Source organism: Hippocampus guttulatus, chromosome 2 (assembly GCF_054856545.1).
Source record: "Hippocampus guttulatus isolate MCC_2025c chromosome 2, RoL_Hgut_1.0, whole genome shotgun sequence".
NCBI lineage: Eukaryota > Metazoa > Chordata > Actinopteri > Syngnathiformes > Syngnathidae > Hippocampus > Hippocampus guttulatus.
The window spans coordinates 28,523,766-28,538,542 of record NC_141262.1 but is presented as its reverse complement, the minus strand read 5'-3'; the positions used below and the strand labels follow the sequence as shown (position 1 = coordinate 28,538,542).

Sequence of the window (14,777 nt, the reverse complement as noted above, 5' to 3'; positions counted from 1 at the left end):
TACGTGCTAATTGTATTGCCACTGTTGGAACAGGACAGAGTAAGAGAGATGCCCCCCCCCCCCCCCACCAAAAAATAAAACTAAAAAACCACACACACACACATGCGCACGCAGAGACAATCTCCCACACACCTGCTCCACGATTCCCAGGCAGCCAGTGTGTGAGAAGCCTCCATTCATCTCTCTCGCCTTGGTTAACCCCTCCAGGGAATGCCACCATCCAGCATTCCGCTGGGAGAGATCCGTGATCAGATGTCATTTGGCATTATCTAAGGAAGGGTCCTAATCCGCAATCTGCCCGCATCTGTTCGTGCCGCCCCCCCCCCCCCCCCCCCCGCGCGCGCCCGTGCCACTCAGATGTGGCGGTGTCAGCGGGCAGATGGCGAAGCCCCCTCCAGCAGAAGCCGCCAGCGCTTTTGTGGTGGCCGTTGTTTATCCCGCCCGAGACCAACCCTGAATGCTCGCCATGCAATTTCTTGACCGCCGCCGCAGACGATGAATATTCAGCGCTATCTGATGAAATGGCTTTTAAGAGGCGGCGGGAGCGCAGAGTGCCGACGGTGCGCTTTTCCGTCCCACCGCTTTGCCAAATGAATGCGGGGCAAGGTTAGCTCCACGTCGGCCTCTCAGCTGGATTGCAGCCACGTGCGCCGGCATAATGCACGCCCTTTTCTTGGGTGGAGGCGAGCTTGCCTTTTAAAAGGCCGTACAAGTCTGTGTGTGTGTGTGTATATGCGCTTTGTAAGTGAGAGCACTAATCCATCCAAAGCTTGCATGTCAAGCTAACCCAGTTATACACATCCTAAAATTTGAACATCTTCACCAATGGGGGAGACCATCGAGATGAGGGGAAAAAACGGACCCGCCAAATATTGTGTCAAGTGATGATATGAGCAGCAAGCTTACCGGAAGATCAGACTCGACTTGTTTTTTTTTTCCCCCTGATCAGAACAAAACGATTGTTTCTAGAATTGGAACAGAATGTTTGTTGCTTTTGTGACACCTCGAAATTAAAAATAAACAAAAACAAGACGGAGGATGTTGCATTTATGACAAAATAATTAATCATGAATAATAAATAAGAAGTCAGCAGTGTCCTAACCGTGAAAATTACAAAAGCTACTGCTGAAAAAAACAAAGACTTATTTCCATACTGGCACATTTGGACTACGCCGAGTCTGCAACTCGTCTCTTGCCCTGCCTCACCCCTTTGGATGCATTGCATTGCATTGACCTTTCGATTTTGGCCTCTTTCACTGCCGCTTCCCCATTTTTGTGTTGTGGTGAGCCGTGAGATTTTCTCCGGCAAAATATGTCCCTTTTCTCAGGAGAGGTTGGGAAGCACTGTTTTGGAACTTGCAGTTCTCAGGCGACGTGCCGAAAATTGTCCGACTTTCTCATAATGGACTTGACAAGCTGATGGTCCCTCCTCTCATTTTCGACTCAAAAGCTGTGCTGATCTGCTCTTCAAAGTGATGCAAAGCGATTGTTTACAAACCAGCCAGAGGCGACCCTTTTCCACAATAACCCTTCCACAAAAAAAACAAAAAACATGCTTGTCCAATACATTCGTCGGTGACAGTAAACCGTTGCATTTCGACCACTATTAACGTCCGTGGCAACGAAGGAGTTAACCAATCGCTTAATCCGTCCGATAGTCGGGATGCGCGTAGCCCGCTTCGACGCGTGTGTGGATGACTGGTGCACAGCATGAACCAAACAACCACATTGTGCAACTAACTAACTCCATGTTTTGTTTCCTTACTTCCAGGTTAGCCGCGATTGCATGTTTTCCATTCATTTATTTATTTATTTGTTTGTTTTGGGGGTGGGGGGGGGGTCTCCCCATAATGCTCTGTCTTGCATGCTTCTTGTTCTCTGTCCACTGTTGACTTGTTGTGTCATGGCCCAAGTGATCTGACCGCGAGCATTTCAATTGACAGCTGAAGAAGTGTGACTGGAGCGTGACTCAAAACGGCAGGCATTATGGCCCCAGTGCCGCCGACGACACTTTGGGGATTGCTTGGCAAAGGTAACACTTTTTTCCACTCTTTCACGCTCACCCCTCGTTTTGTTTTGTTTTTGGTGTGCACACCATCGCTTCATTACTCACGCCGTTTTCCTTTTACGTTCATGTAAGCGGCACACATCAGCTGAGATGATTAACCCCCCCCCCCCCCCCCCCCAAAAAAAAAAATAATAATTCTCCCGGCAAACGATGCAGCCTTACTATGGACACAAACATATTTTTACAACATTTTGAAAGCAAAATGGCTCAATGTTTCAAATTAGGATTGGTGAGGAAATGCGTTTAACTTTCCAAGTTCCAACAGGCCAAGTTTTATTAGCCTCCATGCTGAAGTCATGCTTCTTCAATGAAAACCAACCCCCCCTCTCCACCCGCACCACTATGCCACTGAGCAGGCATGAGCTCAGCCACCCCCCAGTTACGTCTCCCCTTTCCACTTTTCCCTGAAACTGCGAGAGCACGTGTGTGTGTGTGTGTGCGTATCTGATCTAGTTAATTTAGCGCCAGCTGAAGGTCCTTCCGAACACGTGCGTGCACACATGCAGAATCCCCTTCTTGGGGCCCCCGAAATCGGCCACAGCAGGAGGAGAAAAAGTTGTCACGCACCACCCTAAGCGTCGTCGTCTTCCTTCCGCGCCAGCGCGTCAAATCGGCACGTTTACAAACAAAAGAAGCTAAAATGAGGTTTCATGCTAAAAGAGGCAGGATTTTTTAAAAAAAGTGTCAGTATTTATTTATTTGGTTGCTGTTGTTAAAAAGTCAAATGAGGTATTGACTTGCATTCCTGAACAGGAAAATGAATTTTTAGTGACGGGCCTCATTTGGCTTTTAACGTGAGATTCAAAAGATGTGACTTGCGTTTCTTTTAATGATTACAATACTTTACTTGCATTTTTGAAGTGTGGAATTTGTCGTCTCATTTTTTATGATTCAACTCATAAAATGAATGTACCGTAATTGTTTAACAACAATATTTTCTATTTTATTATTTCCATGAACCAGTTATTGAGATCAACGAGCGCAAAGTACATTTCAAAGGAACTATTTTCAGGGCCGAAATGTGAAATAATGCAACGGATTTTCCATTCAAATATGAAATGTGTTTGTGAAATCATTTGTATGGCGAAGATGTGAGATGATATTTTAGCGGTTGAATCGGAACACGTTCCGCCGCACTCGCAGCATGTTGCAAGTGATGAGTCCAACCGTTGCTTCATTGATTGCGTCCTCCTTTGTGAGGTGGACATGATGTCAAGTCGTGCTCATATTTTGCCTGTGCGCCCCCCCCCCCCCCCCCTCTTCAGTTGACCCGTGTGCAGTCATGTCACACAATCGTGGGAGGCAGGATTGGGGGGAAAAAAAGTACTGGTGAGACAGATGTTCTTCAAATGTGACGTAGTCACTTTGCTGGTGCACCTTCACCATTCTACTAGTGCGCCATAGTCATTCTGTTACTGTTGTTCTACTGGTGCAAAGTGATCTCATGCACTCGTGAAGGGTATTAATTGAAAAGACCGTGACAGGTAATGCAGTTGTTCCACTAGTGCGCTGAAATGTCTTACTAGTGAAGGCAAAGAGTGTACTAGTCCAAGGCTGGACGTGGAATAATTCTGCCTGACTGGCAGGAAATCACCGGGCAATCCATTGCAATGCCATTAGTTAATCTTATTTGGCCGGCTAATCCTTAAGCGTTGCACAGTTGCCGGCCGAGGTCCCGCCAGGTTCCCGTTCTAGTCACCAAACATTTTGTTGCCGTCCTAAACCCATTTGAGGCCCCCAACCTTTTTCGGCGCCCACTTCCGACATTAGGGGTGACGCGATGAGCCGGACGGCGGCGTCCCATCAGCGGCGAGACGCAGATCCAATCGGACAGCCGTCAATTTGAACTTGATTAAAAGCGATGCGGCGGCGGAGGCCACAAAGTGCGCTTTTGTGGCTGTGCGGTCCTCGCGATGTTTCATTACCTGAGACGGGAGACAGAGAGAGGGATAAAGAACGGCCTCAAACAGGAAAGAGAGCCGTTCTTGGCCGCTCTGTGCCTCCTTTGTTCGGCAAGGTAGGAAAAACTTAATCCCCCCGCTGCGAGGCACCGGCGCCGCCGCTGCCCCCGTTTCCTGCCCGATGATTTTTGGCAGGAGTACAAGGAGGGAGGGGAGAAGGCAAAGAGAACTTGAGGACGAGTTGGACAGAAAAAGACGTGTCGAAGAGAATTAGCCTTTTAAATCCTTCCAATGCAATCTGGTGATGTCTTTGTCGGCGGCCCCATTTCTCCGCGACTGCTACTTCCTGTAAGACTTTGGCCTGGACCCGATGACCAGTTCTAGGACTCTCCCATACTCAGACATGGAACCCTCTAAAAAGTGATCCTGAAAAAGTTTTTTTTCCCTGAGTGCAAGGTGACTGAGCGGTTAGCACGTCTGTCTTGCGCTTCTGAGTTCTAATTTCATCTGCATCCTCACAACCCGGCGAATGGACGTTGGCTTCGTTCGGGACGAAATTGCCCGCAGTTGTGAGTGGAATTGTTGATCGTTGATGCGAGCCCTGTACAGTGGCTGCTTGGGTGGACGACACCGCTTGCCACGAGTCAACTGCGGCAGGCTTCGGCTCCTTTTTTTTCTTCACTTTCAGTCCAGATGGGTTGGGGTTAGGGCTAGGGCTGTGACTTCTTTTCATATCACAATACAATTCAATTCTTTTTTTTGAAGTCCCACACATGCCTCTTGCATCTATGAAAATAAATGGAATATGTATGCAACGTACTTGCAGTCAGTGATCTCAAATTATTTGGTCAAGAAAATGGACGGCACAAGCGCATTCTGTTGACATTAATAGTCACATTTGTTTTGGTAACGTGAACAACTCCACAAAGAGAAGGAAAAAAAACCTGCTAGCTGCTAGCTTAATCGTGAGGCGCAGGTATCCGCCTCATGCAGAAGAGCTGAGATGAGTGCCCACTGTGGGCCGGGGTGGGGGGTGGAGGGTGCTCTCTGAGGGTAAAGGAGGTGGGCAGCAATGTGAGGGCAAGTTGGGGAGGGGCGGGGGGGGGGGCCTAATTATCTGACATGTACGTAACGCAGAACCCCCTGGGAACAACGCAGCACTTGTTCCTGCTCGCGTTTTCAGTTAGCACCGTTGCTCCCAAGAAACAATCCCGGTGTTGTTTTGCCATTAGCGTGATATGAATAGGGATGGGGCGGCTTTGTGGAGGGACCCCCGCCAACACACACACACACACACACACACGCATGCACGCACACACACACACACACACACACACACACACACACTCCTCATCCTTCCCAGAGGGGCACAAGCTCTCACACAGCCCTTTAGACTGCATATGATCTTTTTTTTTTAAAAAAGGACTAATGCTGCAAGAATGCAATGAGTGTAAAAAAATATATACACACATACATACAGTATGTATATATTAGAGTTGTCAAACGATTAAAATATTTAATCTAATTAAAAACGCAACTGTCATAATTAACTCAAATGAACTAAAAATTCATCGTGATTACTCATGCATTTTTTATCGTTTCTGAAATTCCTTTGATAGTTTTTTTGTCCTATTTTTCCCCATTTTAATGCTCTCATCAACATGGAATCATGAATCCGTTTTCTATGTGCAAAATGCAAATATTTTCTGAAATAACAATTTCGATTTTCAATTTTACATGAACATTTTTCACTTGGAGCAGTTCTTCACACATAATCTCTCACACAATATGACTGTCCATCAACAACAGTGAAAAAAATATTTTGTCACACAACAGCTGCTTTAACAGCTCTTTTTATGGAATCAAAACAGAGCAATATAACATTATAAAGTGCACATCTAAAGTAAACTAGTACTCAGCCTATAGTGGTTTCAAACCACGGTTGCATACTTCGTTTTTCTCAGGTTTGCTTTGAACACAGCGGTCTTGCCATGTTAATTCTGTTGGTCCTTCTTGCTCGGAAGTCTCTCTACGGTTTTGTGTAGACATCATTTCAGATGACTACACTTGGTTAGATGACAACACCGGAGACGTTTTATTTTCAGCTAGGTTGCTACCACTGCACCGCTGAACTCTTGCCGTGCCTCAGCGGCGCTCCGTCGCTGTCAGACGAACGCAGAGAAGCTCCACCCGCTTTATTTATATGGCCACGGAACACTGTAACCTTCCACACAAAATAGTTCCAAACAAGTAACAATCGCGTCAGTGGCATACATCGCATTCGACAGGCTACCTGCTCTTTATTTACCAGAAACTCGTCAACCTCGTCTCTTATTTCTCTCCCGAAACAGTGTCTTCTCCGCTACGTACAATCTCTGTACACAACTTGAAATGGAGGCTCTCGCTGGCAATCCGTAGTGGAGTCGTTTGAAGCAATGCGAATGATTTCAGCTTGAGTCGAGCTGTGGACAATGTTGTCAGGCTTGCGTGCAGTCGTTTTAGCTACATTTAGCTATGGCTTCAGCACATTTGTTTTTCGTCGTGTTATCCATTTTCTTCACTTTGAAATGATCCACAGCTGTCTGTCTTAGACGAGGGGGCCGAGTACTCACATCAGCTGTGTGCTTGGCCATTATGCGGTATTTCAGACTCGACGTGCTATGATGATAGCTCAGTTTACGACTGCAAAACATCCAGGTAACTTTGGTCTTGTCAGTGGAACTATCTGGCAACTTTTTAAAAGTAAACTTTCCATTCATAAACTCTTTAAGTATCCGTTTTCGGTGTCTCGCGCTGCCGTGGCTGGCAAAAAAACAGACATGGGCGTGGACTTCTGCAGCGCGCTTGTTTTGTTTCTGGTTTATTTATAGAGCAACGTAACATCCGCTGTGACGTGTGCCGCGTTAATCTCGCGAGAAAAAATGTAATCCCGTTAATATTCATTTAAATTAATGCCAATAAAAACGCGCTAAACTGAGAGCTCATATATATATATATATATATATATATATACACACACACACACAACACTCAATTGACTATCAGACAGTCTTCATGCAAAATGCCACAGATGGCTCATTTGCACACTCCAGAAGGCATCGCAATGAAGGACTCCGAATATACAACCATTTTCTCCCCCATTTGGTTCCCTTTTCATGTATTTATTTATTTTAAATGACACAAGGCACCACCGTGAGTGGTATTTTGATTTTTTTTTTTTTTAATAATTTCTGCGTGTCTCTCTTTCTCTCTGCTTCCCGACAGTCCTGGTACCTGGGCGAGCTTAGTTCCGTTTCAAGTGTCGAACGGGACGCCGATCCTGCCAACAAATGTCCACCAGAACTACAGCATAAGCATCATTGGTGAACCGCTGGTCCCCGCGGAAACCGGGAATTGAGCCTCGAGGGTGGACGAGCGCTTCGGAGGAGGTGCGGTGGGCTTTGGGGTTTTTTGTTTTTTTTTCCATGAGGGGGACGCCGAAACCAGCAAATGCAGCAGCGGCGGCGGCTGTACAATCCGAACACTCTTCCATACTATCCCAAGCCCCCTCGCCCACTTTTCCCCGGGCCATGATGGACGCCGGCGTAAGGAAGGACGCGTCAGGTGTGCCACCCCTCTCCTCACCCTGACACCACATAATCACCCACGTGACACACGCACACACACACACACACACACACACACACACATGCATACAGTATACACACAGACACACACACACACACACACACACACCAGCCAGTTGTTGTTTGCAGAACTTTCCAATGCATTCAAATACTGTGATGTATAGATGCCTTAATGTTTTACTGCATGACACTCAAATCTGTGCTTCTGATGACAAACGCGGGGGCGGGGTCAGACAAAGTCACTGTGTACACCGTCGAAAAACATTCAGAGTGCTTCTTCGTCGACTGTGATGCCGGGAGAAACAAAAATGTTTGTTGCTTGTTGTTTTCTTTGCTTGTTTTTTGGGAGACTTCCAAAAATTTAGAGAGTTAACTACTTGAGATTGGGCCCCTCACTAAAAGATTTATGACCCCTTTCAAAATGGTTTTAGTTTTTTTGGGGGGGGTTTTGTTAAAGAAGAGCAATTTCCATGGAGGCAAGTGCAATTGAATTTTTTTTTTTGAAGGGAAGCTATCAGTCTGTCAGCCCTCAGACTCTAAAGGAAAGGGGGATAAACATGGAATGGTTTTATGGGTAAAATATTTTGATTTTCTTTTTTTTTTTAACAATTTGATTTCGGTCCCAGCAGCAACACCAGCACTTGTTTTTGTCCCGTGTCCTTTCTCAATTGTACAGGGACATATTGTTTATTCTTTTCTTATTTATTTCTTGGCAAAGGGGGAGGAATAACCCCTTTGAGAAAGAAATGAACACATATGGTGTGTAAAAAAAAAAAGAAAAGGAAAAAAAAGGCATTTCACTTTTTTTTTTGATAAGATCAACAGCATTTTGGCCATTGGCTTTGAAAGCGTATGTTTACAAGAGGAGGAAGAAAGAAGTGTTATTTGATGGAAACGTGCAGTGAAATTGTCAATCAGTCAGGCGGTGGCAAAAAGAAAAAAAACAACAAAAACAAAAAACTTTTTTTTTTTCATTATCGCGCCATCAACCTCTGCAGTCTTCACTTCATTTGCACGACGATACATGACGTCCACATGGCGTGCCTTTCTGCATATCCACACACACACACACGCACACACACACACATTTTGTTCTTTTTAATCATCGTAGGAACACGCAGAGTTAACATTTTTAAAGTTTTTGTACTCCGAACATGAACTGTTTAACTTCATGTAATATTTTCAGTGTCACAGTTCCATCGCGTATCCAGGCTGTGTATAGTCAAGTTTGTAATCTTTTTTTTTTTTTTTTTTTTGGTTTTCCCTCCAGTATTTTGCCCCCTCCCTCCCCCGCGGCTTTTCTAATAACCTATCATGCCCCCCGCCCCCGACTTTCCGCACTCATTGTCCTTGAATTCAGAATGATGAAACTTATGCAATACCAAGTTTTGCCTATATAGGTAGTGCTTATAGACAACGTCAAATATTAGAGGCTAGTTTGGAGATAGACACTATTGTAATGCATTTATTTCCTTGATGTTGATGTTGTTGTTGTTGTTGTTGTTGTGGTGGTGGCGGCGACTGGTTTTTCCTTTTTCTCATTTCTTTAATTTGACCAAAGCGGGGCTGCTGTCGGTGCAGTGTTTGTCAAGGTCTTCAAGCTTCGTCCAGTCTACATTTAGAACGTTGTGTTTTTTTGTTTGTTTGTTTGTTTGTTTTTACGTCTACACTTGTTTTTACAAGTGCATCCACGGTGGTTCTACAACTGCAAAGTCACCTCACAGTCTGACTGAGTAAAAAAAAAAAAAAAAAAATTAAAAAGGGAAAAGAAAAAATTTGCTGCCGGAGAGACCACTCGACTTGAGGCCAGGACAATCACGCTAAGATCCCCCCGCCCCGTGCCCCCCCCCCCACATACACATCATCTGGATGCAATTCCCAAATCGATGCCTTAACAGCAGCAACAGCTAGCGGCCCGTCAACTGCGCACCAATCACACACAGCGACCAATCCTGGCGAGGGCCCGCCCAAATCAGTGTCGACCGTGCCAGTGTATGTCCATCCTCTATTCCCACCCACTTTCAAATGACCCAATTTATAGCCATAGTTTGGACACACCTTGAATAAGTCTTGGCACCCACACAGGTTTGTGAGTTCAGTGCACCTCGCTTGATCGCATACAAATCACAGTTCGCAATATAGACAAACCATATGGAAAAAAAATACACACACACACACACATATATATATATATATATATATATACACACACACATATATATATATATATATAGATAGATAGATATACACACACACACACACACACACAAATAGATAAGTGTGTGTGTGTGTGTGTGTGTGTGTGTGTGTTCTTGGAGGCCATAACGACAACCTTTGGCTGTTGGATTCCGTCCTTCCCAGAACATATTCAGGAGTCTTATGCTCTCCTGAATGGCTCAGGATCTTCGCCTGGTGCTACATACTGTATGTATATGTGTGTGTGTGTGTGTGTGTGTGTGTGTGTGTGTGTGTGTGTGTGTGTGTGTGTGTGTGTGTGTGTGTGTGTGTGTGTGTGTGTATCATGCGATATCATGTTAAGCAAGTTGATCCAATCCTCCCCCAAATGTCAGCTGTAGTCAGTGGAGTGTGTGTGATTTCTAGCGTGGCAACAAATTGAGACAAGATCATGACTTGAGCGATCTACTTTTGAGAGCATTTTAGTGGTGTGCTAAGTGATTTTTTTTTTTTTTTTTGTACAATGTACAACATGTGCCTTGGCTTCATCAAATTTGGGAAACACCGCTCAACGACATGCACATCAATTCCCAGAATCAATTTTGCAATCCCCCCCACTCCCCTCTCCCTGCTCCATCGAAGGAATACATAGCACTTAAACGACATGTAGGCAATCCCTCCGAGCGAAATCTCTCAGGCGTTACAGGGGCATTATGTATGTCAATCAGTGCGACACGCGTTGACACCTTTTGCACTCGTTTCCCCTCCCAACTGCAAAAGCAGGATGACAAATCCTCAAGTCGAGCTGCATCTCTCCGACTTTTTTTTTGTTTTTGAAGGGGGGGGTCCTTTCCTCGAAAGTGCTTTGCAGCCGGCGGCCATCTCAGACCCCATTGAAGTGCGTTGTGCCCCATCAGGGGTGTGTGTGTGTGTGTGTGTGTGTGTGTGTGTGTGTTTATTGGCTGGAGAGACCTGATGGTCTCAATGAGTTGAGTGAGTGAGGATGAGACGAGGGTCTCCCTATGGACAAAAAACAAAGTTTGTACACTGTAAACCTTCCTGAGAGTTTAATGCCCTTCTTTTTAAACCTTCCAATTCAGGGGGGGGGGGGGGGGGGAGAGTCAATTCCATTTTTGGAAAGGAAAAAAGTGTTTCCATGACTGGTTTGGAGTTAGAACTCCCCAGATCTGCCGGATGAATTAAAATTTCAAATGTTGTTGCCTTTCTGTATGTAATGCGATTGCAGGGTGGGGGTGGGGGGAGATCCCGCTAGTATGTACAGCGCAAGCCCGAGCCCCGCCGAGCAACTGACACCTGCCCCCAAATTTTTTTGTCCGTAGATGCCACACAATAGCCACAAGGCATGACCGTTTTTCTGAATAAAGTTCCTCTATGTGGCAAGATGGCAACTTAGTTCCTCGGCACCAAGATGCCGGCAAATCGTGACTGTTGACTAATTGAAGCTCCTCAATTAATGTCAATAGGGTCTCATGGTGCCAATATGCCACAAGATGGCAGAAAAAGAAGTTAAAGCCTCAGCTCACTTCGACTTAGTTCCTTGACACCGACATAGCCGGAAAAGCACTCTCGTTGTCCAAATAAAACTTTTCAATTGACATGAACGTAGTTCCTCGGCACTATAATGCCACAAGATGTCGGCAAAGCCCTATCTTTATCTCAGCGAAGCTCCTCAAGTTTATGTCAACATAGTTCTAAACTGTGAAGATGCGGGGTTCACTGTATAAAATGACAACAACATGAAGGCTTTTTGGTTTCTTAGATTATTAGGATTTTTCTGAGCGAACTTAGTGCTCGTTGATCTTTCCATTTGGCATTTTTTTTTTCCTTAGCGTGTGATGTGCATCTTTCCTTGTGGGTGTGGTTTCTTGTCCAACAAGACAGTGGCGTGTGTGTTCTTTGTAGCAGCTGGGTGGCGACTTTGCCGAAAATCCCGCTCGAGACCCCCACCCCACCCTCCAGGACTGCACGAAAACAGCAGGGTTAATTTTTTTTTTAAATGTAACTCGAACGTCCTACTATCAGATAGTTGTCGTTGTTTTTTTGTTGTTGTTGTTAATTTTTTTTTTTAACATGATCGGTGCTGTTTCCCGATTGGCTCGCGGAGAATGTTCCTTTTTGAAAAAAAAGTTGACAAATTCCTTGAGTTCCCGCTAGCGCCCCCATTTCTCCTCGTGTCTTCCTGCGACTCCCTTTTTGTGAAACGGAAAGCATGAGCCCCAGGTAGCGTACTTTCCAGGGTGTGAATGTAGACCAGTGTTGAATGGCGGCCCTTCAAGTATTCTCGTGTTGCCCACCGTGACTTTTTTATGCAAAACACGTGCAATCCAACCCCCCTCCACGACCACCACCACCATCACCTCACACACACCCACGTTGAAGCCACCGCAAGGGCTCGTACCTGCAGGAAGTATTTTCTCTCTCTCTTGCTCTCCCTCTCTCTCTGTCTCTCATCAACCAGCAATTTTTTTTAAACTAAAACAAGACGAGCAATGCAGTGCCTGTTCCAGCTGTCCGACTTGTACATACATGTGAAATGTGACATAGACTTACTTTTGGGCGGGGCTTATTCATGTCCAAGCATGTCAGCACACACGAAGCTTGCTTGTAGTTTTCAAAATGAGATGAAACATACTTTTCTTTTTGTTTATTTGTTTGGGGCAGCGCTATACAGTCTTTCGAAATGCAGGGCAGGTCTTGTGGCACTTTTACCCCCCCCCCCCCCCCATCTCCCCTCCACGCGCATGCAACAACAACAACACTAACGAGGCGGCTTTGTGTAAGTATGTAGTGATCGTAGTTTTGCTGCGAGTGTGTGCAAAAGGTCTTTCTATGTATCTGAATGTACGTTTTAGAGGACTTTTTCTTTTTTTGCCCTTTTTCATTTTAGGAGCCACAAGGTGTCCATTGTGAACAGTACAGGCACAGAAGCCTCCTTTTTCTCTTTAGTGATTTTTTTTTTTTCGGGGAAGTGACACCTTCCGGTCGGTTACATTTGGTGCAGGGGTTAAAATTGCCACAAGATTAAAAATCAATGTAAATAAAGGCTCAACTCTTTTCTTTTTCTTTTTTTTCCTGTGATTGTTACTGTTATATCCAGCCTATACTGCTAGCAGCTGTTCTTACTGCAGTCAATTACTGGAAGTGGATATATTTCCTATGCAAAAACTGTTTAAACAATAAAATGAGCTATGCTACAACAAAAAAAAAGAATGTCTTATCTTCCTCCAGTGCGATTTATTTTGAAACGGAAGCTGGAGTCCAGCTACTTTACCAACTGTTGACTGAAGGGTAAGTGTAAGCTTTTTTCCCCACCTCTGGGTTGACATAGACAAATCCAAATTTTAGTATACATATTTTTAAAATGAACAGATTAGATAAGAAAGAAGAAAGAAAAAAACTTTGTCTCACAGTGTAGAAATTCCCAAGATGAAAAAAAAATGAAATTACAATCATTAATAAAATAAAATGCATGCATATTTTTTACATGCATTCTTTTGTCAATCAGGTTTTTTTTCATTTTACTAGTTACAATAAAAAAGATACCAATTATTGAATTAGAAATGAGCTTTTATTTAAAATTAATACAAGTATTGGATGAAAAGTTGAAATGTGACGTAAGCTTAATAAAATATTTCAGTCAGGCGCGTTTTTAATGGCATTAAATTTAACGGGATTAATTTTTTTCTCGCGAGATTAACGTGGAACACGTCACAGCGGATGTTATGTTGCTCTATAAATAAACCAGAAACAAAACAACAAGCGCGCAGCATAGGTCCACGCACTTTGTTTTGCCAGCCACGGCAGCGTGAGACACCGAAAATGGATACTTAAAGAGTTTATGAATGGAAAGTTTACTTTTAAAAAGTTGCCAGATTGCTCCACTGACAAGACCAGTTACCTGTATCATACAGGTATACGATGTATGCCACTGACGCGATTGTTACTTGTTTGGAACTCTTTTGTGTGGAAGGTTACAGTGTTCCGTGTCCATATAAATAGAGCGGGTGGAGCTTCTCTGTGTTCGTCTGACAGTGACGGTGCGCTGCAGTGGTAGTGAAAATAAAACGTCTCCGGTGTTGTCATCGAACCAAGTGTAGTCATCCGAAATGATGTCTACACAAAACCGTAGAGAGACTTCCGCGCAAGAAGGACCAACAGAATCAACAGCCTGACTGCTGTGTTCAAAGCAAACTTGAGAAAAACGAAGTATGCAACCATGGCTTAAATCCACTCACTATAGGCTGAGTACTAGTTTACCTTAGATGTGCACTTTATAATGTTATATAATGCTCTGTTTTGATTCCATAAAAAGAGCTGTTAAAGCAGCTGTTGTGTGACAAAATATTTTTTTCACTGTTGTTGATGGGCAGTCATATTGTGTGAGAGATTATGTGTGAAGAACTGCTCCAAGTGAAAAATGTTCATGTAAAATTGAAAATCGAAATTATTTCAGTAAATATTTGCATTTTGCACATAGAAAACTGATTCATGATTCCATGTTGATGAGAGCATTAAAATGGGGAAAAATAGGACCAAAAAAAAATGTAAAAGGAAATTCAGAAACGATCAAAAATGCGTGAGTAATCACAATTAATTTTTAGTGAATTTGAGTTAATTATGACAGTTGCATTTTTAATTAGATTAAATATTTTAATCGTTTGACAGCTCTAATATATATATATGTATGTAGACCTATATATGAATATGTATATATGTAGATGTGGACTTGCTGGATTCAAGAAAAGTCTTGTCAGTGGGCAACCGGCAAAGACCAAAAACAAAAATGGCTTTTTTTAAGACACCTTGGCCGTTGCCGTCCCCTGGCTAATTGGATTTCATCCCTTCTCCGAAGTGAATCTCGCTTCCCCCAAGACCAGGCGCAGTTTCACTTTGCTAATCGAGCATAATTCTTCACCGCTGCATGGCTGGGAGAACCATCTCAGGGAGCGCATTGTCTCTCCGGGGTCACTTGAGGTAAAGTCCATG

General features: G+C 44.1%; 1 protein-coding gene across 8 annotated transcripts in view; it reads left to right on the top strand.

Moving 5' to 3' along the window:
* The window catches only part of LOC147209429 (nuclear factor 1 B-type-like), a 61,092-nt gene extending 48,077 nt beyond the window's left edge, over positions 1-13,015 (top strand). For 5 of the 8 annotated variants that reach the window (XM_086105339.1, XM_086105336.1, XM_086105335.1 and 2 more), the window contains 2 exons: positions 1,944-2,032; positions 7,234-13,015. In XM_086105339.1, the coding sequence (XP_085961465.1) occupies positions 1,944-2,032; positions 7,234-7,366 (222 nt within the window). In that variant the 3' untranslated portion in view covers positions 7,367-13,015. The remainder of the gene's footprint in view (positions 1-1,943; positions 2,033-7,233) is intronic. The other 3 variants (XM_086105341.1, XM_086105340.1, XM_086105342.1) reach the window with 1 other exon arrangement.
* The last annotated feature ends 1,762 nt before the right edge of the window (positions 13,016-14,777 follow it).